We start from the raw sequence: 13,780 nt of genomic DNA on the forward strand, positions 1-13,780 counted from the left end.
CTCAGTTTCTGTCTGGGGTTTGTGCTCAGCCTTTGGGGTGTTTAACCAGTAAGAAAACTCCACTGCACACAGAGACCAGTATTGATACAAGGCTTGAGGCATAATGTAATCCACAGCCCACTGAAAAATGGACAAAACCAGACTGCCTTTAAGTATCTGTAGAGAAGTTACAGCTTTGTACATGGGCAGCCTCAGTGCCTGAAGTGCCCTCTCACTTTCAGTGCCAGGCTACGAAATTAAATTCCTCCTCTCAGGCTTAGAAGCTGCTTGGACTGTTCAGTAGAGAATCAGCAAAAATAAGCTTTCTCAGTGTGGATGGCAAAGGCATCCTTTAAAAGACAAATTAAATATGAGTGACTCTCCAAAGGCAGGACTTGCTCCTCGCTCGCAGAGTGCTGTGGCTTGGCTGGACACAGTGATTCTCCTGAAGCCAGCCAGCATTGTGCTCTGGTAAAAGATGGGGTAGTAGGGACATGGATAGAGTTTGATACACATTAATAAGAAAAATAAACAGATTTAGGAAATTTTTGGCTCTTTCAGGATGGCTTTTTCCCCCAGGCTCTTGAGTTATATGTCCAAGTCCTTGGGAGCTCACATCAGTGCCTGAAAAACAAACAAGCAGAAAGGTAAGTGTCCGTCTCTGTATCTCTGTTTCCCTGAGTTTCCCATCAGAGCTCAGTCTCCTGCTGGGAAAACGTTGCTTTGTGTGTTACTGTGATGGTGTGGAGAGAGCTGAGAAGAGTCAGGTTAAAAATACACGTCTACTTCAGGGAGCCCATTGCTGGAAGAGTTCCCTCAGCTCTGGAAAACCCCCAGAGTTTTCAGAGTGAACTAAACCGACACAAATTGAAGTTATGTCCTGGTACAAATTGTATCTGTCCTGGGTTGAAATGTCATCTGAGGTCTGACCCTGAGGTCTGACCTGGAGAGCACAATTTGCCAGCTATTGATGACATTTCCACAGTGATTTGTGAAACACACAAGAAAGGGGTGTGTTTGGGATCTGTTGGCACCTGCTGCTTGTCGAGCCACCAGACTCCAGGCTGGTTAGACCAACAGAAAAAGGACACAGTGGTCAAGATGCCTCCAGATTTGCTAGCAAGGTAGCAGCTCTTAAAGCACAAAAAGATAGGGGAGTGAAATCCAGCCCCAGATTTAAAAGAAAGGTTTGCCTTCTTGCTTGGGGTGTAGTTCCAGGGGATGGAAAAGGTTTCTATTTTCTCTTCTGCTGGCCTTGTCCAGCAAGGTCGTCTTGGGAAACGCTGTGTTCCTGGGTGGTGAATGCTCAGTGCCACGTATGCTCACAGGACTTGCACCAGCCTCTGTTCTGCTGTCGGTGGCTGCCCTGTGGAACGACTTCACCACGTTCTGACAGCCGTTCCTGGAGAGAGCTGGTAAGGAAACGTTCGGATGGGAACTGCTGAAATGGGTTGTCACTTTGCCTATAGCACTGTAGTTACCAACTCAGAAGTCTTTGTGCCTTTTTCTGTAAAACACAGGGCAGGGGGGAGGGGGGTTGTGCCTGGAATATCTGCAGCAGTAAAGGGAATACGGTGCTTTGGGTTTGTTTGTAGCATTGAAACTTGGAAGAGAAGGAAGAGCTAAGGTTCCAGAACGAGATCTGGCATCCGTACTTTGCAAAGCACATTTGGTCACTATCCATGAGTTTGGTACAGTCCATCAGAGTGATTTACATACCAGGGCAGATGCAGAGTCCTGATTCCTATATAGGCATCTAAAACATGAAATTCCATTCCTGTGCTGGTTTTTCTGGGATAGAATTAATTTTCTTCATAGTAGCCAGTATGGGGCTGTGGTTTGGAGTTGTGCTGAAAACAGATACTGATGACATAGAGATGTTTTTATTACTGCTAAGCAGTCCTTACACAGTCAAGGCATTTTCTGCTCCCCACACCAGCAAGGAGGCTGGGGCTGCACAAGAAGTGGGAAGGGGACACAGCCAGGACAGCTGATCCAAATGAGCAAAGGGATATTCCATACCATAGGGCATCATGCTCAGTATATAAAGCTGGGGGAACAAGTAGGAAGGGGGGGGGGGGGCACACACAGCAGTGGTGTTTTGTCTTCCCAATTCACCATTATACATGATGGAGCCCCGTTTTCCTGGGCACGACTGAACACCTGACACCAGAGAATGAATTCCTGGGTTTGCTTTGCTTGTGCATGCAGCTTTTGCTTTACCTATTGAACTGTCTTTATCTCAACCCATGAGTTTTCTCACTTTTACTCTCCACTTCTACCCCTGTCCCACCTGGGGGAACGAGTGGCTATGTGGGGTTCAGTGGCTGTGTGGGGCTAAACCACAGTGCCTACACCTTATTGTGGGACTGACCGATGCTGGTTCATTGTAAAATTCAAGCTGACACCTGGTTCTGCCCTCTGGACTCTGTGGAGTTTGAGAGCATTTGAGTCAAGGTTGGATTTCCATTCTTGTTTAGATCCTTTCTGTGCTCAGTCATGTTTCCCAGAGGAAGCTGTAATTCCATATGAAGGACCACTCAGCTCCCCTCACCACCTGGGAAGGACCTCCTGGTCAGTACCGACAGGGTTAACCGTGCTCTGCTTGTCCTCCACTAGATGCCTGCGATGCCTGCTCTCAACATCAAGGCCTATGGTTCAGCTGTGGGTGAAAAACGGGGGCACTTCAGTTCCCCAAAGGTGCTGAGCCAAATCCGATCAGGAACACTCAACGCCTGCCAGTGAGAGGCAGCTCAGGACTGCTGCTCCTCTGACCGGGGCTGGTATTTATGGGATGTGTTAGTCACACAGGAGCTGTTAGAAGTGCTGCCGCGATAAATTGTGAAGTCATACGTGGTCATCAAGTTATGAGTTTACTCTGGGAGACAGCAGTACTTTGCAGCTTGACTAATCCCTTACAGATTTGAAATTGGGAGGGATGAGGTTAGGCACTGAAAACGTCCCCGTTTTATTGCTGATGATGTATTATTTAAGCCTCCAGTCCCCTGGATGGCTTCAGCTAAGCTGGGGGCTCGTGCCCTTGTGTTCCAGACGGCTTTCTCCAGGTGGGAGGTAAACTCGTCTGCAAGACTTCCAGTAGGCTTAGAGTGGCCACAAGAATTTGGGCTGGGTGGAAAAAATCCCCACTTGTTTTCATGGCTACTGAGAGAAGGTTGCTGTATGCTTCAGTCTATACCTACGGAGGGGAGCATGTGTGTGTGTCCCTGCACATAATGGTCAAAGCAGACCTTCAGGAACATCAGTACGAGCAAAATAATACTTCGTTTTCCTTGGAAATGTCCTCGCAGTGATGACGCTGTGGCTTACTGGCCTTACCTGCCCCACAGGTCCCCTACTGCCCGGGGCCCCAGGACGTGGGGCAACAGATGCGCCGCAGCGGGTCCCTCACCTGGTCGTGTAACTACCTAACCACAGGCTGTCAATCCCCAGGGGGCAGCGGCGGCGCTCCTTTAAAGCTTGCTTTGTGGGGAAGCGGCTCCTCTTCGCCTGATGAGCCGGGGCTTCCCCAGCGCCTCACGGCACCGCCTCCTTAGGAGCTCCTGGGGCGCGCCCCCGGGCAGGCCCCGCCGGCGAGGGGCGGCTGGTGGCCCGTGGCCCCCGTCACCGCCCCTCAGCGTACCCCATCGGTCTCTAGGGCCCAGCAACCCCCACCAAGGGCCGGTCCCGCTCTCCCCGACCCCAAGGCCGCGGACTGCCCGCCCCTATCCTCTTCCCCTCCCCATCCCCTCCGGGCGCCATGTTCGCCGTCTCAGCAGCGTTGCCATGGAGGCGCGAGGCCCCCCACCCCCCCGGCTCTGCCGGCCGGGGCTGTCCGCGGCGTTCGCCTGCGGCGAGCGGGCGGCGATGGCGGGGCAGCCGCGGGCCCTGCCTGCCGCGGCGCCCCGTCAGCGGAAGGAGGAAGCGCCATGGCCGAGACCTGGGCCGGCTTCTCGCAGGAGGAGCTGCGGCGCCTGCGGTGCCAGCGCCCAGGTACGGACCGCGGGCCGGGCTCTGGCGGGGGCCGGGGCTCGGGGCCAGGCCGGCCGCAGTGCCTGCCCCGGTTAGCGGGGGGCAGCGGGGCCGTGATGGCGCGAAGGAGCCCTGGGCCTCCGACGCCCCGGCAGCTGCACCTCCGTCCGCCCCCCGCCACGCACCCGTCCGCCGCGGCCTTTCTGTGCAGCCCCGCGGCCTGCCCATCCCCCGTGGCTTCCCGCCCCCTTGGCCCTCGCGTTCAGCCGCCCGCGGCCTCCTCGTTCGGCCCCTCTGCCCCCTACATCCGCAACTCCGACCATCACCTCAAATGGCCCCATCCATCACTGCGGCAAAGGCCGCAGCTTCTCCGTGCAGCCCCTCGTTTCCTGCAGCCAGTCCCTCGGCCCCTCCTGACCAGGCTGCATCTCTGCCCCCCCCCGCCCCCCCAGCCAGGTCCTCTGTCTCTCCACCAACAATCTCTCTGTCACATTTCCAAGCTCAGTCCCTTGTCCTGCACCCATGTCTGTCTGTCCTCTACTCCACTTATGTTACCAGCTTCCTTTTTGTCTATCAGTCATCTTGCTCTTCCTCTGTTCTTCAATTCATAAACCCACAGTTTGCCCACCAGACTGCCTGGGATCCTGCAGCCATCTCTCCACGATGCCTCTAGGAGTTGTTTCCCTCATACCTAAGGTTCCTTCGTGAGTCCCAAAGTCCAGACCCCTTATTGCTTCCTCTCCTTGTTTTGGATGCTTAGATCCTCTAAAACTCTTTAGGCTAATGAGACGTTTCTAGGTTCCTCAGTTTCCCCCCAAGCTGCCTTCCCTTAACTCCCTGGTATGTCTTTTCCTGGGTCTTGCACCAGTTTGCTTGCCCGGAATAGCTAATTTACAGACTCTGTCTTTGGTTTTAAGATTTTACTTTAATCCTGTTTCTTTCATCTGTTGGTAGATTTGTATGAACCCTCGGAGCAGCAGCAGCAGCAGCATCGCCCACACACTGCAAGTAAGAGTCGGAAGCAATCCCAACGAGAAAAAGCCCTCCAGCAGCAATGCCAGAAGCTGGGACTGCAGGGTGGAGCAGCATCTGTTCCTCCTGAGCAGTTGCTCTCTGTACCAAAGCACAAGCCTTGTCATCCTCAGCAGCCTGTGCCTCAGCCTCCTTCAGGAGGAGATCAAAGGCAAAGCGACCACCAAGACCGTCAGAAAGAAGTGACACCGGTAGAGCCCTGTAATGGCAGTGACAGTGCCCAGACCCGCCCTGCAAAGCCCAGCTCTAACGTGGAGAAAAAGAAAGTGGAATTGTTAGTAAGTCAGTAAAATCAGGGGATGGGTTTTATGATTCTGTGTTGGTTCATTCGTTTGTGGTCAACTGTTCTATATCAGATAGGAAGGTTTGAGAGATCATGTTTGTTTCCTCTGCATCAAACCTTTGATTTTCATCTCTAGTGAGGTTAAACCTGATTCAGGACCATCATAAAGCGTTGTCTACACCTCTGGTTAGATCTGCCTGTAAGATCTTAGAGGGGACTGAAGGTGTCTGGAGGTGCTTGCCACTGGAGAGGCAGAACTGTAGCAGCCAGCAGCACTTGTGTGGTGAAGCAGCACGTGGCTTCTCTCAAATTCAGAACTCAGAAGGATCTGTGAGGTTCTGTTTTGTGCCTTGAGAGGCTGCAGCTGCTGGCCATGCTGCCTGCTATTTACCTGCCTGGCTCCTGGCTGGGATCACCTGTGTGCAGATAGCTGTCCTTTCACAGGAAGAGCAGCACATTGGAAGAACAGTGCCAAATTCCTCCTGTAGGTGCAGCTTACCTGTAGTACTGGCTATTCAGCTCCTTCCTGGTGGTGAAAAATGCAGGTACTGTTTGACTAGGGAGAAGATTGCCAGAGTTTCACAGGGAAATTTTTCACTCTGTGGGGAGCAAATGACATTTACCTGCAACAACCGCCCCCTGAATCTGCTGAATTCGTTTCAGCTTGTGCACTTGAATTTAAATCTTAATAAAAATCTTGCTCTATATGAGTCTTTAGAAATAGGGTGATATGAGGGGGAGTGTGAAGAGATATTCTTGTGCAGAAATGGTCATTAGGGTTAACATAACTGAGTCACTTGGGTATTTTAAGCTGAGACTTCTTCAGAGAGGGCATGAAGAACACAACAGGGTGAAAAAGTGGCAAAACAGCTTTTATTCCTCCTTAATCCTGCCCAGCTGTGTTGATGCAGGTTGTTGTTGCTCCTCTCAGCTGAGGTCTTGCCTTCCATCCTCTAGGGCTGGGAGTGGATGTAGCCCTTGGTGGATGTAGCCCTGGAAATGGAAATTCTGTGATTCTTTCCCTGGTGGTAAAAGTAAATAATTCTTCCTTGTTTTCATTATCACTTTTACCAGCCTTTCATTTGTATTGGTTTAATTATTTGGGTACTGTACTGTAAAGTGGATGTGTGAAAGGATCTGATTTATAGAAAAGAAAGTTTCCAAAAAAGAGGCTGTGTTGGCAGACTGAGCAGATAGTGCTTCTAGCAGCCAGTCAGAAACCTGAAACTGCATCTATCTAGTGGGAAAGCACATCCTTTGAATGAAAATTTCCACCCAGTTCTGAAGTATGTTCTTTCTTCCAGCAAAGCTGAATTAACCAACAGCTTGCTTGCTTATGAAGATCTTTGTTCTGATCAGCAGATTTCATCTGGAAGTGTTTTATCCGTCTGGATGACTTCTTGCAGATGATTCTTCTTTCCTCAGAACCAAAACCTGTTCGTTGTTCCTTTGATACTTTCAGAGTTTGCTCCAGGAAATAGGCTGGTGCACGTTCGTGTCGTTTGTGGGATGGGCAGGGACGTTATCTTGATGTTAATTTTTGATCTTAATGTCAACAAACAGGCAGGAAAAATCACGCTGGGAAATCCTGCAGCAAGAGCAGCGGCTGATAGAAGAGAAGAATAAACGCAAGAAGGCACTCCTGGCCAGGGCTATTGCTGAGAGGTAAGGGGCTATGCTGCAGCAGGGACTGCAGCTGAGGAAGGGATTACTTTTTATCTGCCACCAGTTACATGTCTTCTCTTTGCATCTCACTTTTTCCTCCTCTCCGTGCTCTGTACGTACTGCTCCACAAATGAGCAGCTGTGATCTGTGTTCCCCTTTGATGACAAGTGCTGGCCAAGAAGCTGTGACTAAACTTTTCACACTTCCAAAGGCTGCAGCTCTCTGCGCAGATGGAAAAGTTATTACACAGTTGGAGAATTAGCTGGAGCCCTTGTGCCTGTCAGTAGGGGCATGTTGGGAAGTTGGGGTGCTCGGATGCTCATCCCCGTTCTGTTCTTGATTTGCTTTCACTGGATTTAAAGGAAGTTTATTTGATTCCTAACATGTGAAGGGAAACTGTAGCTATTTCTGGTTGGGCTTCTGATGCTTTCTTGGCATGTGAAAAGCGTTTAAAAGAGTAGATCATCATTTTTAACAAAGGCCTATTTTGACTGATTAGAAATTATGAAAGTGCACATGTTGTCACAGTTGTTAGCTCTTGCTCTTCAGGTGACCTGACTTGAAGGTATTGTACAGTGCTGTCCACCATGATGGTTTAAGGCTATGGGCAAGGCAAGGTTTGTAGGGAAAGATGTTGAAGGAATGACTAACGCTAGATCAAGGAAGGAGATGTGAAGCTTTCAGGCTCACAGTGCTTGCTCTTACAGATGTGCATTAACCCATCTTCTGCCCAACAGAGTTTTTGGGTAGCACGGATGAAAACAGCCAGTACTGGACAGATTCTGATTGAGGTTCTAAAGATTTTGTTTTCTGTTGTCAGACAGATATAAAGCACAAGTACATTTGGTCTGAGTCGATGTAGGGTGGCAAACGTGGGTGTGACCACCAGGCTGTGTTCTTCCTCCTGGAAACAGAGCATGAGGAGAGAAAGGAAGACTTGGAAGGTGATAGGTAGGAAGGTGATAGGTCTGACATTCAGTGGGCTTCTTCAGGCCCTGAGCAGTACTACAGAAGTCTGTTTCTCTCCACTTGCATCAGCTGATCTATTGAGAGATGGTGGCACATCCTACTATTCTAGGCTTGCTTTCAAGTACCTGCTTAGGGTGTACAGCGGTGGCTGAAAAGCATGGTGGTGATGAACGGCAGCAAAGTGACCTGGTGTAAAAGCTTGTTGAAAGTTACTTAGCTTGCATGGGAGTGAAATCCATCAAAGCTTGCTGCCCTTAGCAACGTTTAGTTTTCAGAACTTAGGAATGAATGGGCTGAGTTGAAAAAGGTTACATAAGGCTTGATTGAAATCCTTTGTGTTTGATGTCAAACTTTCCATTGACTTCATTGGGGTTTGGCTGGGCCGTTTGGGAATAATTTTACAAAATGGAAATCAAGCCTAGGTTAGGTGACTTTTTGGCCCCTACTAACTGGGCTTCTTTGAAAGGGGATATTGGCAGGGCTAAATACCCTTCCCCCTCTCACTCCCCCCCCCAAGCCATTTCCTGTTTCCTTACACTGAGAACTACTTAGATACAGCAGCTTCTTGTGTGTTTCCACAGTGAAGAAACACAATCCATTTTAGGCACTTTGATTATAGTCATTACGTAATTTTGCTGTAGTCCTTTAATAGCAGGCATTTTAGATCCCTGTGGATATTAAAAAAGATCAAAAGTCTTAAACCATAAAGGAGAAACCTTCTGAATAGCTCTTAAAGAAGTTAGTTGCTCTGCAAATGAAATGGGGCCCATTATGTCAGGAAGAGAGTCTTGAAAAGAAAAAAAAAGCCCAAACAGAAAAGCATCTTCCTTTTGCAGATCCAAAAGAACTCAAGCTGAAACAGTGAAACTAAAAAGGATTCAGAAGGAGTTACAAGCTCTGGATGACATGGTATCTGCTGACATTGGCATCTTGCGGAACCGCATTGACCAGGCCAGCTTGGACTACTCCTATGCCCGGTAAGTGACAGACAGGGAGGAGGGGATAGCCCTGCTGGTTCCTGTCACCAAACCAGTAATGGAGTTACATCATTGTAATAACGTGTAGTTAAAGCAGTCACAGTCTGGGGAGCTTTCAAATATTGAGGTAAAAGGGTGCTTTTTATTTCTTAGTTTTTTCCTTGGAAGCTGGAAACTGAAGTAGGTTCTCTGCCTGCAGACTGTGCTTTCCAGCTTGGTGCTGTCACGAGACATACTAGCTGCTTTAACTCTGCAGTTGTCCATAAGCCCTGCTTTATTGTTTCTAAGTTGTTTATTTCTTCTCAAGGGAAAAGAGGTTTGCTTTTTTTTTAAAAAAAGTCCTAAAATGAAAGTCCTTTTCAGGGGTACTTGCTTGTTGATGACAGCTCTGGTCCTGTTGGAATCAATGGGACCAATTAAGCCTAAAACACATAATACTGCTGAAGTGCTTTTGGAACTGGGACCAAAAATTGAAGGAAAAAGCAAGCTTTCACCCTTCACAATGTGCCTTTAATCACTCTGGTTCTGATGAGTTCCTTAAATGCAAGAAATTAATCGGAACACCCTATTAGTTGTGGGCAAACCACAGCATCAGTAGATAAACATCAGCATGTTTATGTAGCCCTTTAATAAAATTGAAGTGTTCGGTTGCGGTTTTTGCTTCACGATTCAATGTGTTAAACGTGTATTTCTCCTTATGACTTCTGCTGTACGTTGACCACAGGCCAATAAACGTGCTAATTAGTCTTTAAAAAGAAAAAAAAAATAGCAGCAGTAGCTAAAAAATAAGGATTTCTTTTGTAATAATTATAATTTGAAATATCTGAGGTTAGCTGTAGTTTCAGTAGCTGAATGCTGAATTTTGTATCCTCAAAAGGAAAAATGTTTCCATGTATCTTAGCTTGAGTCCTGTTCCCCAAGCCAGGAAATGCTCCAGGAAACTTCCTTAGCAAGATTTTGTAATAATGTGTCTATTTGAAATGCTTGATGGCAAAAGATCGTGTAACACACGTGGCTCTGATGCTTGGAAAGCAGTTGTTAATAAAGATAACTGAAGGGGCTTAGCTTTACAAAACACTTGATGACTTTCATGAACTTAGTCTTTCTTTTGGTGAGGCAGCCCTTTGGACATATGAGTAAGTTTCAGTGTTGTAGCTTTTATGCATTATGAGCCAAAGCTAATTTAAGTGGTGTCTTTTAAAACATTTTTTTTTTTAGTTCTTGCCTTATATTTTAGGGCTAAACCACAAAATAATTTCAGTGGGTCAAAAAGTGCAATACTAAATAGTCCTGAGCACATACATAGTTTGGGGCTTTTGACAATTGCTGTGCACTGGACTTTTCATAAATATGTTGTGAAGAATATGTGTGAATTCAGCCCAAAGGTTTAACTGTGAAGAAGTTTCCAGCATAGCATTACTTTTTCCATTTCAGATACCTGGCACAGGGAAATCTTGGCTTTCTTGGGAGGAAAATGTAAGCGGGCATCTTCTGCTCACTGCAGACATTGCCTGTGCAGCTGGGTCAAAGTTTTGCCTTTATTATATAAAGGAACATACTTGGAAAGGCTTTTCTCTGTGTGTTTTCCTTCTGTTTCCCTGAGCAAAGGATCTTTCCTGTCTTTCTGTCACTTTGTTTAACCAGATATTTGAGTCTGGTTTTATAAACCAGCTGGATTCTTTATTCAGCCGCCTTCCTAACGTTAGTTTTACAAAGGCTCTCTAAGGTACCTCGCGTAATCATTCTGCAAAGCCCTTTGTATGTTCTCTTTCCTGGTGGGTGCAAGACTGCATCCATCTTTCTCTGAATTAAATCAGCATTAGTGCTCAGTTTCACCGACTGTACAGAAGATGCATCGCTAATGTAGACACCCACCACTGAAGTGCTACTTAGCCCGGATGTGTTAACCTCAGTAAATGTTTGGAATGTTTCCTTTTCGCTATATTTGTCGTGGCAGGAAGTGCACATTGGCAGGAGGGGTGTGTGTTGGGGGGCTGCTTACAGGAGAATTCTACATCTGCTGCCAAGCAGAAGTCGCGATCACTATTGACGTCATGTGCTGTGTCGATCTGTGCTGGTCCTGATTTTCTCAACCATATCTGTGAAGAGTAGACTTCTAGACCATACGTGTGACTGGCATTGCTGTGATGTCTGGACCAGTTGGGTGGATGGTTGGGTTAGAAAGACCACAACACTGCGTTGCAGCGTTTGGGTTTGCTGGATAGGTGTTCATTAGAAGCGTGAAAACGCTGCAATGTATGTCTGATGGTTTCTTTCTGCTCCTAGTGATGTCTCTCTTAAAACTGGTAGTAAAAATGCTGGTTTGTGATGCAGTCTGTAGACTTCAGATAAGCAAATTAACTCTTGGAATACAGCAGCAGTGGAGGTGAATGTGTCAAAGGGAGATTTCATCAATTCACACTTACTTTCTTCCCTCTTACTAACGCAGCAGCATGTCATGAATATCTTTGCAGAGCACACTGCGTTTCAGGGATGCTTAAAGTATCTGTCTGTGTTTCAGATTGTAAAGTGCTTTGAAAATTAACCCACTAGAAGTGATGATGATGATGATGATTTTGCAGGAAGCGGTACGATAAGGCTGAGTCAGAGTATGTGGCAGCCAAGCTGGACCTCCAGCATAAGACGGAGATTAAGGAGCACCTCACTGAGCACCTGTGCACCATCATACAGCAGAATGAGCTCCGCAAGGCCAAGAAGCTGGAGGAGTTAATGCAGCAGCTGGAAGTGGAGGCAGATGAGGAAAATCTGGAACTTGAGATAGAGGTGGAGCGGATGCTGCAGCAGCAGGAGGCAGAAGCGGGGAGACAAGCCAGCCAGTCACACAGTCATGCTGGGACAGCTAAGGAAAACCCCACTGCCAGTGGTATGGCACGGGAGAGTGAACATGCGAACCGTGCTGTTGCTTCTCCTGCCACCTCTGAACAGTTGGTGCAGTCTCAAAACTCGGGTACCAAATCCCTCTCCAATATGGACAGCCAAACTCAAGCAGTAAATGTGACTCCAGGAGACTCCCCAGCTTCTCCTGCTACATGACTACTGTATTCAGATATGCCAGCTGGTGGTGGGTGATATACTCTCTGTGGGCTTGTGTGCTGTATGTTATCTCTGGGCTTCTGCAGTGCCAGTAATACACACTTCATTTCTCTTTTCTTTTAATACTGTTTTAAAATTTTAAAGGCTTTTTATTTTTTTCCCCCACAAGACTGACGTTTGGCGTTCACCATCTGTCGTCATGATTCTGGTTTAAGTTCATGTTCTAGTGCCCAGCTTTTTGTGAGGCTTTGTACCTTCCTGAAACAGGAAACTTGGAAGCAAACAGCAGGGTTCTTCCAAAGGCTTTCAGCGTATCGATAGCGCAGATACCTGTTCGTAGCAGTGCACAAGAGGTACGTATCTGCAGGAGAGAAGAGCACAGCTTCCTCTGCTTCCGAACACATTCTGTCCCTTGACAACTGCGATAGGATGTTTGTCTTCCTTTGTATCCTTAGGGGATTAGTTTTCAACGGTTCTTAATCCCATGAAACCCAAAGTGCTTACTTTAATTGTCTTCATAGCTGATACTCTTTCCTGTACCTGATTTAAAGGAAATTCGCGTGAGGGCAAATGGCCAAGTCAGGTGTAGTATTTCCTATTTATCACTTCACCTGTTTATTTACAGTGCTCCCAGATCACACAAAGCTACACCTTGATAACATTGTCTATGAAATCACAGCAGCTATGATTTAATGAATACGACAGTTTAAGACGTTGCAAAATGTCTTAAAGTAGAAGTAGAAACACACAAAAAAAAGTGTGTTGCAATTAAAGCGGTTCTATTACAAACCTTTTCCTCTGTTGTAGTTGCCTCAACATTCCAATAGTTAGCCAGGGATCTTGTAATGAGTAATCCCCACGATATATCAGAATTGAGCCCATTTTAGTATGATCAATGCATTTTCTTGCCTGAATAGTGGGTTTGTACCCCACAAGAAGTTCAGCTGGTTTGCTCTGTTGCTGTTGAAAGGCTTTAAAAAGCTACTCCAGGTAGGGAAAGTATCAGGAGTTAAACTTGAGGACATAGAAAAACCTCCCGTGCACCGATGCATCTGCAAACCGTGGGGACAGTGTTCATAGCTGTCTGCTTTGTAACCTAGGAAGGCTGCTTTCCATGTGGAAATGGTTTCTGTAATGCCTGACCCGAATGCGTCGGTTGGAGTTTATGAATGAGTTACTGAATGACACTATCAAGTATATAAATGGGACACCGATTGTCTCTATGGCTTTAATAGTGGAAAAAAATGTCACTACATTTCACTTTTATTCTATTAATAAATCAGTGCATCTTCTACGCAGTGTGTTTACTTTCAGTTGTGATACCTGATACTAATACACGTATCCAAGACTGGTTTTCCACAGGAGGTGATAAATGACAGGATCAGATACGTCCTTTGGCAACTTTCCGCTGTGTGAAAGTAAAACTTCCAACCAGGCTGTTCCAGAATACGAAAAGGTATGAAGCAAAGACACGACAGGATACAGCTTCACAGGGATATTTTCAACCAACTGTGCCACAAGGCAGCAGTGAAAAATCTACTGGTGCCTCCCATACACAGGAGAGAGAGAGGTTAATCTCTAGAGAAGCCATTCATAATCAGGGCTGATTGAAGCTAGAAAACTCCACAGTAACATGTGAGATGGGTATGAGGCATTGCTCTGTTGTTGTTGATACACTGTGTTCCCTGTTGTTTTGCTGGAAGACTTGGTCTAAAAGATGAAGATTTGTTTGTATTGTGAGAAAATTGGGACCGACTTCCTTTGCTCTGTCTGCAGTTGCAGAACAGCTTGTCGCAACCTGATTATGGTTTTCAAAACTGGATACCAGTAAGTGCAATAATAATTTAATTGT

The 13,780-nt window shown here is 46.9% G+C and overlaps 1 protein-coding gene and 1 long non-coding RNA gene across 2 annotated transcripts; both read left to right on the top strand.

Annotated features, from left to right (window-relative positions):
* The first annotated feature begins 461 nt into the window (after positions 1-461).
* On the top strand, positions 462-2,715 carry LOC311193286. Its single transcript, XR_014617381.1, has 3 exons — positions 462-626; positions 1,243-1,394; positions 2,599-2,715. It is a non-coding gene; the product is annotated as an uncharacterized lncRNA (long non-coding RNA).
* Positions 2,716-3,905: 1,190 nt separating this feature from the next.
* GORAB (golgin, RAB6 interacting) lies at positions 3,906-12,088 on the top strand (the record flags this gene model as incomplete). Its single annotated transcript, XM_084266193.1, has 5 exons — positions 3,906-3,969; positions 4,903-5,254; positions 6,827-6,928; positions 8,734-8,874; positions 11,457-12,088. 5 exons carry the CDS (start codon positions 3,906-3,908, stop codon positions 11,926-11,928), a joined length of 1,131 nt encoding a protein of 376 aa, XP_084122319.1. The 3' UTR covers positions 11,929-12,088.
* Between the last annotated feature and the right edge of the window lie 1,692 nt (positions 12,089-13,780).

This window comes from Gallinula chloropus (genome assembly GCF_964237585.1).
Source record: "Gallinula chloropus genome assembly, chromosome: 6".
NCBI lineage: Eukaryota > Metazoa > Chordata > Aves > Gruiformes > Rallidae > Gallinula > Gallinula chloropus.